Below are 21,471 nucleotides of genomic sequence, written 5' to 3' on the forward strand. Positions count from 1 at the left end.
TCACTATTTTGGTCACCCTCCTTTGGACATGCTCCAGTTTCACAATGTCCTTTTTAAATTGTGGTGCCCAGAACTGGACACAGTATTCCAGGTGGGCTCTGACCAAAGCAGAATAGAGTGGCACTATTACTTCCCTTAATCTAGACACTATACTTCTATTGACGCAGCCTAAAATCACATTGGCCTTTTTAGATGCCGCATTGCACTGTTGACTCATGTTCAACTTGTGGTCTACTTGAACTCCTAGATCCCTTTCGTATGTAGTTTTGTTCAGCCAGGTGTCCCCCTTCCTATATATATGCATTTTGTTTTTCCACCCTAAGTGGAGTACCTTACATTTCTCTGTATTGAAATTTATTTTTTGAGCTTTGGCCCAGCTTTCTAGTCTATTCAGGTCATTCTGAATTTTGATCCTGTCCTCTGGTTGCAAAATCCCCGTGCTGTGCAGTTGATAAGGTAATGAAGCCCTATCAGCATGTAGATCTTATTGCTGAGTTTAGCCTAGAGGAGAAAATGATTCTGAGAACTGAAAGTATTTCTATATGCATGTAGAAATACACATAGATCATGATCCTGCTGATGCCACACAGTGGTATAACACTCTTTGTTTATTTATTGATATTATTTCTCTGTTCCTAAGCGGTGCAAGCATAGGATGCAAGTCATGTCTGGCCTTCATAATACTGGTTGCTCAGCAGAATGTGGACACAGGGTCATTCAGTTAAAATGGGTCTCTGATTTCTAATAATGCAAGAAATGTGTGAAAGCCTCTTTAATGCTAATAGACTCTAGCCGTCTATTTATAATGGTTAAGATTGTAAAATAATTTGTTTAAAAAGACAATTGAAATGTTTAAAAACAAACAAACCAATTTGGCCACCATTCTAGCTTACTGCCATGTTTAACAGGCCAACTTCTATTTCCCAATTCTAGTTTAACTTACCAAGCACAGTGAGTTCCATACTGGAGCTGCTTGATCCAGCCGCATTGGTAGCAGTGCATGTATAACGTCCAGTGTCACTAGGCTGAGCAAATGCAATCTGCAAAGACCCAGTGCTGAGAATTCGCTGCCTTATAGACTCTGTGACCTGCTGTCCATCTTTATGCCATGCAATTTGAGGTACAGGGTAACCTCCTGATTCACACAACAGAGTAACCGGCTTATCCATAACAACCACATATTCTTCAGGATGAGATCTAACAACTGGAGGAACTGAAAGGTAATGAATACATTGTTTCAATCAACAAGGCTCTAAAATAATGGGGTACCACTCCCTATATTCCACAGCGTTTATCTTCATAAAAATCCCTCCTGCTTGAGAATTTTGTGGGCTGGTATTTCACTCTTTGAGTTTCATAGCCTTTTCTTATGCACAGGGGAGAAAAGCAAGCACTGACAGATAGGCATGGGAGATGTGGTCATTTCTGTGGTGGCCCCACCCTTGACATGGGCATGACTCTGACTGTATTTAAACAGGTCGTAAAGACCTGGTTGCTCCATGGTGCTTTTAAAATCAACTTTGTGATATCTATTGTTGCAGCTGATTTTCCTGCTTCATGTTATTTTAATTAATTGCATTTTATAATTCATCTTCTTATTGTGTGAACATCTGTAAGGAGATTTTGCCTCAAAAAAAGCAAAAATTTCAAAAATTAGTATTTCTTTTCTTTTTCCTTAGAAAAGATTACTCTGAAATTCTTTATTCTTCCAAGAGAGAATACATAGTAACTGACAACAGTTTAGCACCATACTGAATGTTTTCTAATGTAACATCAGATAAATAATAGGGCCTAAATCCAACTTCAATTAGAATGGAGCCTTTGAATCCATGGAACTTACAAATAGGTAGAGTTATCAAGTTCCCAATGGTTCAGTGTGTCTTCTTGAGTAGGGCCTAACAACTGGGTTTGACCTAGATTTCCAGTTCACAGGTAAAGCTTACCTTGAATTTTTAATTTGATCTTTCCAACCGCAGTGCCTGCTGGGTTCTGAGCAACACATATGTAGGTCCCAGCATCTTCAACAGCAGCTTTTGCAATCTGCAGACTGCCATTAGGAAGAACTGTGTATCTGTTCCCTAGAATACATGAACATGATATATTTAATGAGGCACAACTGCAGAGAAGCAAAGTCTGACTAAAATCTGAGATGAGTCACCTGAGGAAAGGTTGAAGGAACTGCACTATGTTCAAGGTGGGGGAAGGAGGATTATGTTCACATTTTTCAGATATTTAAAAAGATAGGGGAGCATCTATACACCTTATGGACTGAGAATATGAAAGAGAAAGTAATGTGTTTAAACTCTGGAAACAGCAATTTAGGATAAACATGAAGACTCATACTCTAATTGTAAGGGAGTTTAGCGGTGAAATAAAATTTCTAGAACAACTGTGAACACTCCTTTCTTCAAGTATTCAAGAAAACACTGTAATCATTTCTTTAGATCTGTTTCACTTATTCACACTTCATCCGATTTCTCGCTATTTGGTGGCAGGCAACCGAATGTGTGGACTTGCTCCATCAAGTAATCATCTTTACACTGAGTTGACATCAAGAGAGCTATCCATAGCCCATGTTTACCTGAATGTCATTATTTGATGAAGATTTGTGTGTGTGAATTAGTTCTTTGAGATGTTCTGGGTATAAAATAACCTTTCTTACAATACATAATTATAATACTAGATTTATTCCAACTGAATGTAGTTACACGATCTGGGATGTAAATTATATAACAAACCAAGATACCTGTGGTGATAACACTGACCCCTTCCTTCTGCCATGTTATTACAGGACGAGGTGTGCCTACTGCTTCACATGGTAGGAGAACTGGGTTGTTGAGAATAACATCAAGTGTGCCAGGCTGGAGTTGGATAGCTGGTGCTTCTAAGAGACAAATGAGCACAGAAGGAAAGCTGATCCACCTAGCTAGTTAAATACATTAAAACCAACTTCCAGAGGGGTGGGAACCTTCTCAAGATGTTTCATAACTACAGTTGAGTATCCCTTATCTGAAATGCTTAGGACTAGAAGTGTTTTGATTTTGGATTTCTTTGGATTATGGAATACCTGTATTTGCATGTATGCACTTAATAAGATATCATGGAGATGGGAGCCAAGTCTAAACACAAAATTCATACATACACTTTATACACATAGCCTGAAGGTAATTGTATAATTTTTTTTAATAATTCTGTGCATGAAACAACGTTTGTGTACATTAAACCATCAGAAAATAAAGGTGCCACTATCTCAGTCACCCATGAAAAAGGTTTTGGTTTTTGGCGTATTTCAGATTTCGGGATCCCGGATAAGGGAGACTCAACCTGTAAAATAATAAAACAAGTTAAAATATAAAATATGTTAAACTAAAACTGCAACATAAAAGATTGTATTTTGGACAACAACCAACTACAGACTATTTTGGCATCCTGAATTATAATCAGAATGGCAGCAACAGTGTAAAGGTACAGTTTAACATGCATATTAGATATCACTATTCGGTCAAAAACAGATTGGAACTATTCAAAACAGCCAAAGAAGGCATTAGATATTAATCCTTTGGGGGACAGTTCCACAGAGATGGGACCACAACTGAAAAGGTCCTGATGTCAAGAGCAGTAGCTGGGATTTTGCTATTAGTCTTAAGATCCAGGCAAAGGAAGTCCTAATTCTTCTATTTGTTCATTTTATAACCATCATACTGCATCCTTACAATAACACACAATGTGCCTATGTAGATAAAATTATTTGCATTTTTAGAATGATGCAGTGAACACACACGAAAAACCAGACTATAATCAGATGTATTATACTGGACCAACCGTTACCCAAATAGAGGAATATTTTATTTTTGTTTTCCAGAGTATGACCCAGGTCTTAACTTTTTAAAAGAAAAAAGTATTAAAGTATTTAAAAGTAATCATCCTGTAAAAAGCATTCTAACATTGTGTCTACACTGATCTCCAGAGGGTTTCAGAACAGACACAAAAGACCAAAAGTGTCCTATAAATGCATTAAATGTGTACTTACCTACAGGGACTAAATGTAATCTCTGCTCAAGGGACTGCTATTTCCTTACAACCCTAGATTAATAACACAGTCCTGTGCTTTTCTACCCAAGAACTCACTGGGTTTCCTCCCAGGCTTCAGTTGCTGGTAATTCCCATGTAAAGTGGGGTAGCGTGCCTACATAGCATTTTAGTCCAAAGTTTAAATGAGATATCATACCTATTTGTGGGATAGGACTCACTACTATAGATAGCTTCTTTAAAAGTTTGAAGCAGATTCACTGACTGGAAGCCATCAAAGTCATTGGCCCTAGGATAAATATGCATGGAGTTGGGGCTTGGACCGACTTATTTAGCCTTCACTCTCTGTTTTACAGATCAGCAACAACTTCTCACAAATAGTATTACACAGAACTTGCTGTTTTAGGCTCTTATGAATTAAGGGTAAAAAGGTTTCCATACATTTTGAAATAAATATAGATTCTAGAACTAGGGCAGATCTGAACTTTTCAGAATAATCACAATTATATAATTATGAGCTACAGCCATATCAAGAATCCATATTTGAATATTCCTGTATACACAGAAATTTACTGAAGACAAAAAAAGAAAACTAGGCATCAGGTAGAGTTCAACAAAAAAAAAAATTCTCCCTCTCTCACTGGCATGCTATTTTCTAAGCTCACATAGATTTGTACGCAGGAATTGTTACCACTATCCACTATCCAGAATAACTCTCCATTGCTCTACCACTGGGATTTTTTGAAGATGTAGCTGGTCACACACCCAAGAAGTCAGTGCCACTTGAGCATTCTGAATATGTATTAGGCTCTTAGATTCACAGTGGTGAAAAACATCCTCCTTCAAGTGGACAAGAAACATGCATGTTCCCACCTCACCCTGAACATGAAGAGCAACATGTCTATGGGCAGAGCCAGCAGCGTTACGAGCAGTACAGGTATATTTTCCTGCATGGTCCAGCCGAGCAGCCATTATTTCAACAGCACCTAAAGGAAGAGATAGGAAAACTTTACCAATTATGCTCTGTTTGAAACAGTCAAAGGATGATCAGAGTCCACTTCCAACTTTTGGGCAGTTCGAATGCAGTCCCCCCCAACCGCCACAATTATTGTTTTAAAAAGTAAAAGGAATGTGCAACATAGTAGGAACTTCTTCAGCAAGAGCAGCACTAAAATCTATAGGCCTGGAGCAAGGATCCTTTCATTAAAAGATTTCCATTTGTCTGAGCCTTTTATGAAAATGTCAAGTGAAACAGAAATGTACTTTGCTTCCACTATTTCTCACAGATAACTTGCAAGAGACACAACACAGGACTACTATAATTCAAAGTAAGAGACCTTCAGAGATGAAGGAGGGTGGTAGGAAAATATAATGGAGATATACAAATAAAATATATCCAAGTGTTTGGCTATCATTTCTCTACCGCATATGAATGCACAAGAGTAAAACTATTTAACCCTCCACCTACCCATCACTGCCTCCTTTCAATATCCAGCCACACACTTTTCTCGTGACAGCATTCTAGATCTCTGGATTTGAAACCTTAACTAGAGAAAGAACACCTGGGAGAGGAAGTTCCATGGGGAATAGAGGTAGAAAAGTGGACCTGAGAAGGGATGATCCAATAGTGTATACCTATAACCAACAGTTCTGGCTCAGAGAGAAATGATGGCACCGTTTAAGGACAAAATGATTGTGAATCTCTCCCTCTCCCATTAATATGAAATTCCAAAACGATATTCAAAATCTTTATAACCCAAAAATACTGTAACCTGAAGACAGAATTCTGTAGCCATTTCCTCGAGGAAGAAGCTTTATTCCATTCTTGGTCCAGTGGATGGCTGGTGTAGGAACACCTGATGCAGTGCAGGGAATCACCACTGGAGACAGTTTGGTTACCAAAAGATCTGTAGCTTCATCTGCTAAGGATGGTGGTACTAAGGGAAAAAAGATAAATAGGAGTACTGATAATTTACACCACTGTGATGTTACCTTGAATAAACTACAATAATTGATGAGAAGAATACAAAATTAAGGACACACAGTACAAGCCAATATAATGCAATGTAATCCAGATCCTGTTTCATTGCCATCTATCAAATCAACGTTGATAAACTGAGCTTCAAGAAGTAGGTCTATCCTATCTGAATCAGCATCTGAATCATATGTTGTATAGGCTTCCCATAAAGGTTTTTTTAAAAAATATATATAGAAATTCATTATTTAAAATATATATAAGAAATGGATCAAACTCCAAGAACAAAGCTTCTTCAAAAAGGAAACAAGTTTGAATGGGAAAGTAAACAAGAAGTCCAATCATATGTGAATTCCACTGACTTATCAAATACACTCAGTATTTATTTAAAATGTTCTTTTGGATTCCAGAAAGGATGAGAAAACAGACCTGGGACCTCTGTGAAATGCATATCAATTATGTAACAGTTGTGTTGTGAACTGAATCTGATGCCTACTACTACTGTTTAGGAAAGAACTATGGTAGTTTTCATAAAGGTTAATTAATTAATTAGAATATTTATACAGCGCGCCCGCGCCATATGCGGGCATGCCATACGCGGCCTTGAGCATACGCGCTCAAGCCGCGGGGTGCGCACAGGGCGGAAGGGGCGGCACGTCCCATTCAACTGAATGGGCGAGCGCGCCCGTTGCGTCCTGCATGCCGCTGCGCCGCCACGCCGCCGCACACGAGCCCCATTGTTTCCAATGGGGCTCGAGCATAGGCGGAATTCGCCTTACACGGCGGGATCTGGAACGGATCCCCCGCGTAAGGCGAGGACGGACTGTACTCCATCTTTCATGCAAAAAGGCTTCCATAGTGGCTCTCATCCCTACATTGCTGTCAATCTGAACAGTAAAACAGAAGAATGTCTGGTGAATCCTTATTTGCAGAATTATGTGAAGATGCATCATCAGGATGAAAGGCTAAATAATGATCTCTATATATACTGGAGTGAGCAACCTGTGATCCTCCAGATGCGGTTGGGGTGCAGCTCCCATCACCTTTCAATTGAAGCACGATGGGAGAGCATGCCAACAAATCTGGAGGGCCATATGATGATCACCTCAGGTTTGTGTATTTACAGTTGTTATGAAGGTAAAGGCGGAGAAGGAGAGCCATGCACATTGCACTAAGCTCACCAGAGGAAAGGTAGGATAAAGATATGATTGATTGATTGATTGATTGATTGATTGATTGATTGGAACCAAGAGGACAGAAAGGCCCAAAGCTGAAAAGCCAACTTCTTACCAGTACCCTAATTCCAATCTTTTCTTACATTCTAAATAGCTATTTTAATTGTGCCATTAGACTATACCTTGTACCATGAGGGCAATTGTTCTTTGATCCTCGCCTGCTTCATTGGACACTGTGCATTTATAGAGCCCAGTATCATCTACTGTGGGAGAAATGATTACAAGTGATCCCGAAGACAAAAGCCTGTGGAGAAAAACTTGTGGTTATACTTCATTCCAGCATTTGACAAAATATGATACAGTTAGTGAAGTTACTGCTATAAGATATAAGATTTAAATGTTTGTTTGTTTGTTTGTGTAATTTACTTCCTACCTTTCTCCCAATATGGAACTCACTTGACACTCATTTGATATTTGCTCACTTGATACTGAAACTCAGCTGGGAGGAAGAGCTGTAGGATCACACACTGGGAAGTGATTTGTACCAGCATCTCTAGTTTAATTTTCTGCCCTGAAGCCAAAGTTATCACCTCTCAGCAAACTAGATTCTTTCTTATATTTCTGCTGACCTGATTCCCATGAGTTCATTTCAGATCTCAATCCAGAATACCCACACACTGAGCTTGCTCAAAATCAGTCTCAGTTTGGCCCTGCATGCCACTATCTGGTGCCTCCCAGTCATCTGACCTGCCTGCATCAAGTCACAGAAGAAGGGAGTGCAAGCAGGGAAACTTGGGAGATCAAGTGCGACAGCAGGCCATCATAATGTGATAGATAGCAATGGTAACTTTGCCTAGTGTGACAGTGACTCTGGGATGAAAACTCTCCAAATCCTGAATTATCTCTAAATTGGAAATGTGATTAATGGTCTCAACTTCACTTGATATCTTTAATTATTTCTGGATTGGATAATGAGGAGGTATACTAAAGCAAATATATTTTCCTCCCCAAATATCTCCAATAATTTTTTCAAAGCTTCCTTTAAAATGTCAAAGGAAGAGGCTCTGTCCCTCTTCATCTACCAAGGTAAGGGATTCAGAAGCATGCTCTTTTGAACCACGAGAGATAGATGCATCCCTTGTGTGGACTGAGTTACAGGTAATTAATTTCCATTTAAACCAGGGACGTAGCCAGGATTTTGGGAAGGGGGGGATCCAGACTAAGTGCCACCATTATAATGGGGCTTGGGTGCGGTGGCACAGTAGCACGCACCATTCATTTTTCTAATGGAAGGGGGGGTCCGGACCCCAAGAACACCCCCCTGGCTACGTCCCTGTATAAACTGTATGAAAATGAGCTCCACATGATCAAATTTCAGACTGCTTGGCTCTGGACAAATGATAATAAATAAATATAAATAGTGTCTTTCACCTGAATGAGTTCTGATTCTGATCCACATTAAGGAGGTGTCCGTTCCTCTTCCAGACTATTGTGGGTTTAGGAATTCCTGTGGTTTCACATGGCAGGGTGGTCTGGACATTCACAGTGACTGTAATGTTGACAGGCCCAGGAGCAACTGATGGAGGAACTAAGATTTTAAAAAACATAAAACATGACACATCACTTTATTAGGCAGGCCAGTCTACACTCAGGTAATGTTTATCATATGGGAACAATGCATTTGCTTATTTCTTTGTTACATTTATATGATGCCTTTCTTCTGGAGTGGGACTCAAGGCAGCTTCCAGAAACAACAAATTTAAAAAAACATTTAAAATCATATTTTAAAACCATAAAAAATCCCCATATACAAATCATTTAAAAACAATACAAAAGTTAAAAACACATACCTTAATATTCCCTGTTTAACCATTAAAATGCTGCTTAAACAAAAATGCCTTTGCCTACTGGCAAAGGAAGGCAAGGAGGAAACCAGCCTAGCCTCCAGAGGGAGGGAGCAGCCATTAAAAAAGCTCTCACTCATGTCCTCACCTATAGTGACTTCCCCACATAGCGGCAATGGACATGGGTTCAGAAGAATTAAGGCCACAGTTTTCAGTGTAACTAAATCCTTCCTACGGGGCACGTTTATCTGTAGTAGTCCATACCTACCATGGACATGGAAATCAATTCGCTTGCGCTCAGTACCAGCAACATTGGTTGCCATACAAAGATAGCGTCCGGTGTCTGTCACGTGTGCTGAATGTATATGAAGGGATCCATTGTTTGACACTGAATATCTAAAAGAAGACACAGAGGATTTAAAACAAATGCACACAAGCAAAGTAGAATTTTTCTATTTATTGCATCTTTTCCCCACCACACAAATAAAGTTTCCATTTCCAATAGAAAATCAACCTTCTAAAAAACAAATACTGGTAGGCTACATAAAGGAACAATGCATAGTGAGCTTGCACATTCAAGCTTTTAAAACACAAGTGTGGGGCATATAATCTGTTCTTGTTGTGACATATAGATTTTGGAATACACACACACAGAAATAGAACATATGTATTTGGTAATCTGAATATCTTTCTGTAGCTGTGCACAAAATGTTACCCGAGAATTAAGAAGCCACCCTAAAGGCCTTTAAAAATCTTAAAATGCCTAATTATTTAAGAATTCAAACTAAGATTTTCACAGGTTATCTGTACTTATGGAAACAGGTACTCAGACTCCTCTGAAAAATTAGTCCACGACAAAGCAAAGTAGAAAGTAACTCTAAGGAAGAATACCTATTAAGAAATTCTAAAATCATCCATAACTGAGCAATGGTAGAATGATGACATGGGACCCAGAGGAGTACCACTGCTTGGTTAAATTTGACTTCAACATATCAGTATGTTCAATCTTATGAAACGTAACTTTCCAAACTCTGATCCTAAATATGCTTTCTCTAGGAAAAAAACCCCACTGAATATCTAGCTAGTGTCCGCTAGACCTCAGTTTGAAAGCTCTTTCTTTCAAAGTAAAAACTATGAAAGTCCAAAATGAATCCTAAGTCTTCCAGCCATGGATTTTCCCTTGGGAGCTTCCCGTTTCTAACAGCGGCCAGTCAAACATCTCTGGGGAGCTTACAAGCAGAGAAATAATGCAGTTTCCTTCCAAGTTTGCCCCCAGCCATAGTACCCAGATTTAAAGTATAAATACTTTTGACAATTCTGATTAGAATTTCACAAAGAAAGGTAAATGAAAAAGTATTATAATTTGTAATAAGCAGCTGCTGCCTTCTGGGAGTTTTTATATAGTTTTTTTTTTTATCCAAAGCTAAGAGAAGTACCCTGTTTCACTGGAGATTTTGTTTTAATGGCTATCATCCCAGTCTTCTCTTCCTTCTGCTAGCTCCACTTTACTTCTCACAGGTCTTGCTCTCTCTGACATTGGTTGAGCTTCTCTACAGAACTTAGCAATAGTACTTACATTTCTATACCCCTTTATAGTGTTAGGCACTCTCTAAGTGATTTACAATGTGTTAACCAATTGCCCCCAAGATACTAAGTACTTATACTTGACAAAAGGATGGAAGTCTGAGTCAACCTCCATCCTCTCAATCTTCCCTAAACACTTACAAGACATCAAGAATTTATCCACATTGCTCTCAGGATTGCTATACTCTAATTCTCAAATCCAAATATGCATACTATACCAATTATTTTCTCATTATCCAAATCATATGGGATTGGAAAGATGTTAAGCAACACTTTTCTCCAGTGTAATGCATAAAATACTGTACTGTACTGTAAAATATTGTGCAAAAATGTTAGCGCACATTTTTGTGCAAAAAGAACTTTTCACAAATGATTTTTTCTGAAGAAAATGTCCCAAAGTACACAGCAATCGAAAGATTGTGCAAAAGCTCTAATAAATTAAATTAAACAATACCACCCACGTGTACCTTTCCTCTATGTGGCAGGATCTTGGCCAAGAAATTTTACTTACTCAAAGGCAATGAATATTCATCCTTTTCATTTTGTTCACCATTTTGTCAGGGTTTTTCCCCTCCTGCTCCCCCCCCCCCCGCATAAAAAACTTCTTGTGTTCCATATTTTTAATTTAATTTGCATACCAGAGATTGAGTCCCACAAAAGGTGCAAAAATCTTTTTTTTTTTGAATGAGTGATATAATGTACATTGACATCTATACCTGCATCGCCATTAAATACAGAGACTAAAATGATGTAATTGCACCAATGCATATCCTATTGGCACAATGCTACTCACCTGACTCAGGATAAGGGCTGTGATAAGGATTACTGTAATGTAGAGAAAGCGCTGTTTCTGGTCAAAAAGCACTTTGCAATGTGAAGTATTAGTATTAGTGGCAATGACTCTTTATAATAATATCAATGTTATTATAATTAAGCAATGCCTCTCTAGAGTACATTTCCTCTGAGAAATGAACTGGCCTACCTCTGGGGAAATGGACAGGACACCAATTGTCTCTGAACATGCATAGAAAGCTTTGGGGAAAATGCACGTATTTCTCTATGGAGAAATATTATTTTTCTGTATATAAAAATGTTATTTACTGCACAAACCCAAAAGCATAGAATAAGTCCTGAATTGCAAAAATTCTTATCAGTCCAGGATTCTTCTTTTCAGGAATTTTCAACACTCGGGAAACACAGTTGTTGTTGTTGTTTTGAAAAAATTCAAATATTCTTCCTATCCCTTGCAAAGAAATGCAACCCAAGCCCACAGTGTCATAAATCAATGAAAATGTCAGACAGCTAACCATTCTAGTATCCAGGTCACATCTTTTGTGCCAACAGTCTAGTGCCTGTACCCCAATCCCAAACAAATCTAAATTAATGTAATGTAATAAAGTTTATTCGGTCATTGACCAGCAAAATCCAAATTAATTGTTTCATTACCTACATATAAGAAGTTCCACCAAAAGTGTGGGTGCAACTTGAAAACTGCAAACACCATCTAGAGTTGGTACCACAGAATGTCTGTTTTCTCATTGGCAACTAATCATTACCTGGTATTATTTCCAGCAAGAAGAGATCCGTCTTTCCTCCATGAAATTCTTGGAGGTGGAGTACCTTCCGCAACACATTCCAAGACAGCAGACATATTAATATTCACAGTCATAGTCACAGGGCCACCTTTGATTGTAGGAGCAACTATATAAAGGAAGAATCCCAGAAAAGACTGAGGAAATGTGAGCTACCACCTCCCACAATACTTAGGAAAACAGTATCTATGACTGTTTTAGGCCATAAAAGGTGACACTAAGACTTTAGAGTGCTTAGCACTGCACATTGTATAAAACTGCACTGCACTCCCAGCTGCCAAGGTTTATGTGCTTCAGCATTGCTTTAAAAGAAAAAAATATATGTAAATCTCTATTGCATTTTGTTTTTCAGATGTGCATGTTGCATGAATATGTAACTAGTACACAACGCAGTCATACAAGTGTACTCAGAAATAAGTCCTATTGACTTCAATGGAGCTTGCTACCAAGTTTGTAAGAATTAGACTGAAACTTCAATTTGACAATTAGTGCATATATCAATATTTTGCTAATCTTTGCCCAGAGAATCTTGGATATCGAAGCCCAAAAGGATATAGCCTCCTTTAGCAATGTAGGTAATTTAAAATGGCTGAGCCAATTTAAACGCTCTTTTCAAAGAGCAAATTATCTAAAAATACAAATGCCAAAATACCTGAGGGAGGCTTTTACTAGAGCTAGATCTGACCAGCTTGACACCATGGTAAGATATGGAAGATTCAATGGTATTCCTTACAATGAGCGAATCTGTATCTGTGGAGACCAAGAAATTGAGGATTTAACTCATATTTTGTTCCAGTGTAATTTGTACCAACAGGAAAGAGATCAGTATCTTGGTCCCTATATCAAAAGAACAATGTTTTGGGATACCCATGTCAAAATCTTTTACTTCATGAGTGGCCAAGATTCAAAAATATCTATTATCACAGCTCGGTTTTTATGTAAAGTCATACAGTCGAGAGTTAGATATGTGGGGTCAATTGGGATAAAGTGCAGAGGTGATGAAGAATTCTGATGTGTGATGCTCATGTTCAATTTTATTACCTTATGTATTATCATCTTAATGCTCTAGTACATTTGTTTTTATTTGTTTTTACCCATTTTTGTATCTCGAACCTATGGTGTAGATTTTTATGATCAGTTTTATAACAATGTCTCATTTTTAGGTACTGTACTTTTAACGTACTTATATTGTTTTACAGTCATACAGTACTCTATATACATTTTAGTGTCCACGTTATTACATTTTAGTTCTTTTCTATTTGCTTTGGAATTTCTATAGGATTTTATAGTGTGTTTTACTTGTTATTTTGTGTTATTTTGAAATGGCCTAAGGGCTAATCAATAAATCTGATTTTTAAAAAAGATGCTAATCTTTGTCCTTTAGTTTATCTGATATTTGACACAATATCTTTTCACAGAACAATTTTCACTTGGCAGATTTTATCTGCATTATTGCACTCTCCCTGCTCAATTTTCATTTGAAAAGCAGTGCACAGGAAGGTTTAAAATAATGCTCCTCTCAGGAGCTTCCTAGAACGGTTAGTTTGCTTTAAAATAAAGTGAAATGCAAAGAATAGTCACAAATTTTCTCTTCCTTGATCAGACAGAATGCCTTGACATATTGAAACATCATGTCAAAATATATTGACAACCATCATGAGATTTATTTATTTATTTATTTATTTATTTATTTATTTATTTGGCCCCTTCACAGCAACAAGGTTCCAGCCCTTCATTTTGGCATAAAATACATGTGTGGGGTGTATGTGTGTGTGCCGATGACAGGCCCTCAAATAAAAAATGCCCTACATCCAGACTAGTAGCAAGTTGTGGAGAGGTTACACTGGAATATTTCCCTACACACTAAGTCATTTTATATGAAGAACATGAACCTACAGCTCTTGAAGTAATATATTGAAACAAAAGTTGTTCCACAAGATTCCATTGATTATGTCGTTTATATTCAATTTATGGAGGAATAATTTCAGAGTCACAAAGGTTATTTATGTAGGTGTTGGTTCTCACTGGCACATAAGAGAGTCATAATTTTTGAGAAAAATATATTTCCACCATGAAGTAAACAGATCACAATCTATAGTGTCTTTCTTTCTTTCTGGAATCTAATCTACTGAGTATTCACTCATGTGAACTCTGAACAAAACTACATAGAAAAGATATATTATTTTCTTACCATGTACAGCCAGTACAAACTCTCTTTTCATTTGGCCTGCAATATTACTTGCAACACAGGTATAGCTTCCCTTATCATCGAGGTCAGCATTATTGATTTGCAGGTATCTTCCACTAGATAAAATGCGAACTCGAGGAGTTGCCTGAGAAGAGAATTTTTCGATGCTGAAAATAATTTCAACAACATAGAGTATCCAGAATAGCCTACTTCATAGGATAGGGAAGAAGAGCAGGTAAATAAAGTATATTATATTATTTTATACTGACAACATTGATATCCCACTCTTCTTATATCATAGGACTTAGGTTGATTGACATGGGGTTCACAGATGGTTTCTCATCCAGGCACTAACTGGAACCGGACCTGCTTATCTTTAGTAAAATGGTACTTTGGTACTCCTGTATGCACAGCCTAATATGCGTTGATTTTGACAACACAGTTTATACATGTAAATCAGAGATATACACAGTGAATGAATCAGACCTACTCCCTATGTCAAAATATGTTAAACTTGCTACTGATAGCCAGAAACAAGCCAGGTTGGCACAATCCTCATCCTCCAGCCTACATAAAGCTTCTTCACTTACAAAGGGTTATGTACAATTACCTGCAAATTCTCTCCATCTTTCAGCCATGTAATCAGAGGAGGAGGCACTGCATCTGATTTGCACTCAAGTATAACCTGTCTATTCTGCAGCACGCTGAGACTGTGAGGATTGCTTGTGCCAGCTATATTAGGGGGAACTGTCAGAAAAATAAATTCACAATTAATTTCATCAATAAATATATAAGTTAGTTAGAAGGGAGTTTGCAAATGTTGAACAGCCTTAGGACACTGAGCATAAATGAAATTTATTTTGTTGTAGTTGTTGTTTGCCTTCAAGTCATTTACAATTTATGGCAACCCTAAAACAAATCTGGGGATGCAGTGGCTCAGCAATTAAGACACTGACTCTGAGGATTTCAAGATTGGCAGATTAGCAGTTCGTGGCCCAGGCACCATGTGGCTGTGAGCTCCCATCACTAGTCCTAGCTTTTGCCAACCTAGCAGTTTGAAAGCATGTAAAAGTGCAAGCAGATAAACAGGTACCACTTTGGTGGGAAGGTAACAGTGTTCTGTGCAGTCATGCTGGCCACCTGATCACAAAGTCGTCTTTGACAGCACTGGCTCTGTGGCTTATTAAAGGAGATTAGCACCACCCCCTACAGTTGAATGTGACTTGACAACCTTGTCAAAGGGGAATACCTTTGCCTTACCTTTAAGGCAAATCTATCATGGGGTTCTCTGGGACTGAGAATATGTGATTAACACAAAGTCAACTAGTGGGTTTCCATGACAGCAGTTCTCAAAATGAAATCTATCTCTTGTGAAAATTCTGCAGCTGCTTTTGTGAGAGGAACTCACACAACCATTTCCGCATCTTCAAGCCTTTTGGCATGCCATCACTTATGCACATTGACATCAAAGCTATCACAAGCTAGCCACAGGCTTGAAATGATTATGAGGGACAGCTTTATTGGATTGGTAGATCTTCTTTGAAGCAACTTTGTTATTAACAAATACTAATTGAAGCACTGAGAACTAGCATGGCGTAGTGGTTTGGGCACTGGACAAGGATTCTGGAGACCAGGGTTCAAATTTCCACTTGCCCATGGAAACCCATTAGGTGACCTTGCACAAGTCTCAATCTTTCATCTGCAAAGGAAGGCAATGGCAAAACTCTTCTGAAGAAACGTGACCCCCATGATAGGTTCACTTTAGGATCACCATAAGTCAGAAATGACTTGAAGGCAAACAACAGAATATTCTCAATGTTTACACGTTTTCCGGTCAGATAAATGGTCCATTTTCTTTTCACGAATCTTTGTGACACTTTGTAATAAATATAGTAAATTTATAAATGGCAGTTAATTGTTTAGGTTTTAATTGAAAAGACGACCTTCTTTTACATTCTTCTGCTATTTTATTATACTCCCTTCCCAAGAGAAAGAAGAGCGAAACAGCACAAAGCAAACAAAACTAATTGAGAATTATATTCAGTGTTCTTCAACATTTTCCAGGGCTGTTTAATAATTTTCAGCCTCAAAAACAGATGAGTAAAGATTACAAAACTGAAAATATGCTTTAGAAACACTGAGAGATATCTTCCTCCTGCTTTTTCCAAATGAATCCTACCATGTACTCTCACTAGATATTCTTTGTCATCGTCTCCTGCAGGGCTAGAAGCCAAACATGTGTATCTTCCTGTGTCTTCCACCTGAAAGACAACAAAACAATATCAGATAAAAACAAAACTTATCTAAATTGAATTGAATTGAATTATCAAAGCTGATTATGGTTGTAAACCCATTTGGCTGCAACAGTTATGTATTTAATTGTGGATTTAATTTTTGTTACCTGAGCACTAGATATTCGAAGGACCTCGCCTCCTCTTAGGATATGGATATCATCAGTCTGGGGTAATGGGCGTCCATCCTTCATCCATGTAATTTTGGGTACTGGAATACCATCAGAAATACAGAAGAGCTCCAATGGGTTGTTAATCACTATAGAAATTTCTTCAGGATGACCTGATCCATTAATACGAGGGGGTTCTGGAAAAGAAGATGGCAAAACTTCCATCAAACAAACATGTATCCAAATGTTATGAGAAAGACATAGTAAGAAGCTACAGAGAAGCTATTCCAGTACTCTTGATGTCTGACTCAGCCCTATTTGTTGGACTTTAGCTACTACTACCTCTAGCTAGCTGCATATAGTCAAAATGGATGCCCAAATATCACATGATGACAGATCTTCCCACAGAAAAGCCAATCATCTGTAGATATCAGTAAAGATTTTTTATGTTTTCAATATTTTCCTATAGTAGAAGCCACCCTTGGGTCTAAATCTAATTACTTAGTCTAGCTAGAGAAAGGTCACTTAGACGCATTCCGGACGGACCCTATGGGGCACCGTCATTACACGTGAGGGGCGGCGCTTCCTGACGTGCCTTGCCCCTCGCGTGTAACAATGTCAAAATGGCGGCGGCGCCGCATACAGATTGGCGCCTCCATTTTGACGTCGAGGACGCACAGCATCCGGACGTCGCGCACCGGAAATGGCACTGCAAGTGCGCGCCTTGCGCCTTGCAGCACCTCTTCCGGGGCCCAGGAAGAAGTGTCATTTTGGCGCTTCTTTGTTGCTACGCCCGGGAACCGTGCGGTTTGGCTGCTGCGGTTCCCGGACGCAGCAACCAGTAGCGGCACGAGACCGCCCGTTTTGGGCGGTCTGTAATGCACCTTAATCAAGCATTTACATAGATGTTCATTTATCATTAAAGAACTCTAGCAATTGGGACTGAGGGGCTCAACACACAGCCCCTAAGGGGTGGTTCCGTACCACCCCTGGAAGCACTGGATTGGGATCACAGCAACTGGACACTGTGGCCCGATCTGTCCTTTCCAGGGAGCAAATAGAAGCCTCAAAAAGCAGCTTCTTTTTGTGCCATGGAAAGGGCACCCTAGCCACTGCCACCACGGCTTTACTCCACTTCTTCAGCAGTTGAGGATAATGTGACTTGGAGGGGAGGACTCTCATTCATAAGATCACCATGGGTCAAAGTCAACTCAAAGACAGTTAACAACAAAAATTCACAAACAAAACCTTATTTAGAGCCTCAGTTTTAGAAGAAGACAGCTGTAACTAGCCATGGCTCCAGGATCTTTAAACTATTGAATTAATCTTCAAAAATTCTTACCTAGTACTTTAAGAGTAAAGTGTTTGTTGACTTCCCCAGCTTCATTAGATGCTATACAGGTGTATCTACCCGTGTCATCAGCCTCTGATTTTGCTATATGAAGACCCATTTGTTGGTTTTCCAAAGTCACATGGGAACCAAGTCTTAAAGGCTGGCCATCTTTAAGCCATGACATATGAGGTGCTGGTGTTCCATCAGCCAAACACACCAAAGAGGCTGGATTCCCTTGTACAACAACTACTTCTTCGGTTCCTCCAGTATTGTCGATGCTTGGTGGTACTGCAGAGAAACATCATGGTGATAATTGATAGTATTAACCCAATATGGAATTTTAAACACAAAGCTTTAAATAATTCTACATGTGACTTTCCATTTTAAAAAAAATCATACGAAATTTAATAGCACATACACCAGGAAACTGGGTATAGCATGAACACCTTAAGAAATTAACTCACAGAAATGTAATCATTTCTCTTTATAATATATAGAGGGGCTTACCATAGACATGAAGGCTATAATGCTTATTGTCTACACCAGCTCTGTTGGAGGCTACACACGTGTACATGCCAACATCAGCTATCTGTGTTCTTACAATTCTGGAAGACACAACCATGAACATTTCCTCGAATATCACAACCTAACATGGACCACTCACTTTCACCACTTGCACAGGGTTCTAATCTTACACACTACCCAATAAAGCTTTTCTTCAGGTATCAAGAGTCTCATGAATGCATGAAATCTATGGTGTAGGAGCATCTGATAAGGATCAGTTGTAAAGTTCAGTAACTTCCCTTGGCCAGAGAGTCCTAGAAATTGTTGTTGTGCTGTTGTTGTGCGCCTTGAGTGTTGGAATACAACTCTGAAAATTAAGGTTCAACTCCGTACTTGTGCATGGAAACTGACTGCGTTAACTTAGGCAAGGCACATTCTCTCAGTCTCTGAGGGAGGCAAAGGCAAGCCCACCTGAACAAATCTTGCCAAAAAAACCACAAAAAAACATGATAGGTTCTCCTTACGGTTGCCATAACTCAGAAACAACTTGAAGGCACACAACAACTTTTTCATTAGAGGTCTTCAGTAGACATAGGAAGATCCTGTGAGCTCTGCTGGCTTTGGGCAGCAGTGGGAGTTAATCCATTCATGGGTGACACCCTCTCCAGAAATACAGAAGTAGACATTCTCCACAGTTGCACCTCAGCCTGCCCTTCTAGGGAGAAACAAACTGCAGAGGTTTACCAAACTAAAACAAATATCTTTCAACTCAAGCAGGTTTTGGCAACTGACTGAAGTACTGATGGATGGAACACTTTAATAGGGATTGTTTAGAGCTTCCTTCTTGTGCTTTAAAATTATTTTTAATTCAGTTGTTATTTTATTATGATGATCTCACAGAACCATGTAGTTTGAAGGGACCATAAGGGCCATTCAGTCTCACCCCCTGCCATGCAGGAATACACAGTCAAAGCACACCTGACAGATGGCCATTCAGTCTCTGTCTAAAAACGTCCAAAGAAGGAGACTCCACCACTTTCTGTAAAGTTTAGTATAAAACACCCATTCCTCAATCCACTGACATGGAACAACCTGTTGTTACAGAACCCTACAAAATAACAGTTCATGTGAAATTGCTGTTGAATATTGGGTGTCAGCACTCAATAGTATCGAAATCCTCCACCTACTTCTCATGAATAGTCCTACCTCTTGAGATTGTTACTCAGAACAGGCAGAGATTTCTTCCCAACACAAGACTGAAACTGAGCACAAAAGAACAGAAATCGTGGAAACTTTACCTGAGAATATGTCCTGCTGAGAGTAACCTGACGTGTGATGAAATAGAGAGAGGTAGACCATTCTTCAACCAATTTATCTGTGGTGGTGGAGTACCCACAGCTTGGCATTCAATGTTTATTGAAGTGTCCAGTAAAGCTGTTAGGGCCTCAGGCTCATCCTTATTGTTAGTTATAATGGGTGGAACTAAATATTGCAACCAAATGGGGTAATGAGAAAAAAAATATTTATTTATGGCATTTGTACAATGCATTTGATAACAAACTCTCAGAGCAACTTATACTCAAAATAAAAACAATATAGCATGATAAAAATAAAATCAGGAAAACCACAAATAAAAAACACATTGCTAAAAATAACACTAAATGGCAGTAGCAGGATAAAAGACATTTTCAAGATGACATTCTGCAAGACAGTGCTGCATAGAATTGTCCTCAGTGTCATCTGAAAGTGACAAAGGCAAGTGGAACCACTTCAGGAGGCTGATTTTGGGCACCACATTTAAAAGTGCCTGTCTGCGGTGCCCAGAAGACACTTCTGACAGGAGGAAGACTAGGAACAGCAGGTTCAGCTTTGCTATCAGGCAGACTAATGACACTCCCAAAAACAGACACTTCCAGGAAACAAGGAGCAAGGTGTTGGGGGAGAAAATTGTGTGCCACATAGATGACCCTGCATGTCTTAAACCAGCATGCTGCAGTCAAGGTGTAGTGCAGGATGCTAGTGCTGTTAAAGAATAAATTCAGCTGCCAATCCAGTCAGGTTTTGTACCTGGAACTGGCAACAGTGGAACTTGGTTGGTTTATTTTTGCTTCATGTAGCCCAGTGTCTTGGGACAGGATCTTGGATTAGGGCATCATTAGAGGAAAAGTTGTTAGGCAGGCTCATAAGCTAATATTATTATTCTTGGCAAAGTAGTTCACCTGGTGCTGAACCTCAAGACTACCATAATATTGTTTCTCTGATCCAAAGAAACATTCTCCACACTATTCCAAATGTCTGAAGCAGAACCTCCACTCCACCTCCTGGTGCTATTCCCTTGGCCAAATCATGCTGAATTTTGTTATAAATCTATCACAGAATTGTGTCTTTGGCCAGAAAGCAGTTCCTGTTCAATCCATCAAAGGAGACACAAAAGATAACCATTGTGCTTTAATTTTTATCATCTCTATCCTGCTGTTACCTACTCTCCTCTCCAGATGACTGATCAGAATTTGGCAAAGGTTCAGTAACAAAACCAGAACCTCACAACAGGAAAGGCTTCACAATTATTTCAATGTGGGCTTAGGCAAAGTATTATTTATAAATGGGTACCTCAGTATAAGGTGTAGGTAACCTAGTAATATCTAGGTGTTTGGACTATAACTCCCCTAATCCCTGACCATGGCCCACACTGATTATAAGTACCATAGTTTAAAAATTCGGAGATTGCTACAGTATATTACCTACCATTGTCAAATGAATGGACTAATGAGGAAAATAAAATACAAAATGCACACTACCTATACGTATTTCTTACAACTCAAAAATGTTTTTGACAAGACTGCCAG

At 38.8% G+C, this 21,471-nt stretch overlaps 1 protein-coding gene across 1 annotated transcript in view; it reads right to left on the reverse strand.

The window, feature by feature from the left end:
* The window catches only part of HMCN1 (hemicentin 1), a 284,684-nt gene that overhangs the window by 45,393 nt on the left and 217,820 nt on the right, over positions 1-21,471 (reverse strand). The window contains exons 66-81 of the mRNA XM_089515825.1: positions 19,924-20,107; positions 18,629-18,726; positions 18,131-18,409; positions 16,789-16,985; positions 16,567-16,648; positions 14,998-15,134; positions 14,391-14,532; positions 12,164-12,308; positions 9,292-9,419; positions 8,611-8,767; positions 7,362-7,483; positions 5,802-5,966; positions 4,908-5,015; positions 2,747-2,884; positions 1,944-2,078; positions 944-1,213 (exon numbers count right to left, since the gene is read on the reverse strand). Coding sequence (XP_089371951.1) covers positions 944-1,213; positions 1,944-2,078; positions 2,747-2,884; positions 4,908-5,015; positions 5,802-5,966; positions 7,362-7,483; positions 8,611-8,767; positions 9,292-9,419; positions 12,164-12,308; positions 14,391-14,532; positions 14,998-15,134; positions 16,567-16,648; positions 16,789-16,985; positions 18,131-18,409; positions 18,629-18,726; positions 19,924-20,107 — 2,487 coding nt within the window. The remainder of the gene's footprint in view (positions 1-943; positions 1,214-1,943; positions 2,079-2,746; positions 2,885-4,907; positions 5,016-5,801; positions 5,967-7,361; positions 7,484-8,610; positions 8,768-9,291; positions 9,420-12,163; positions 12,309-14,390; positions 14,533-14,997; positions 15,135-16,566; positions 16,649-16,788; positions 16,986-18,130; positions 18,410-18,628; positions 18,727-19,923; positions 20,108-21,471) is intronic.

The sequence above is a fragment of the Sceloporus occidentalis genome, unplaced genomic scaffold, assembly GCF_023333645.1.
Source record: "Sceloporus occidentalis isolate IW3139 unplaced genomic scaffold, rSceOcc1.0.p SCAF_3, whole genome shotgun sequence".
Classification (NCBI taxonomy): Eukaryota; Metazoa; Chordata; class Lepidosauria; order Squamata; family Phrynosomatidae; genus Sceloporus; species Sceloporus occidentalis.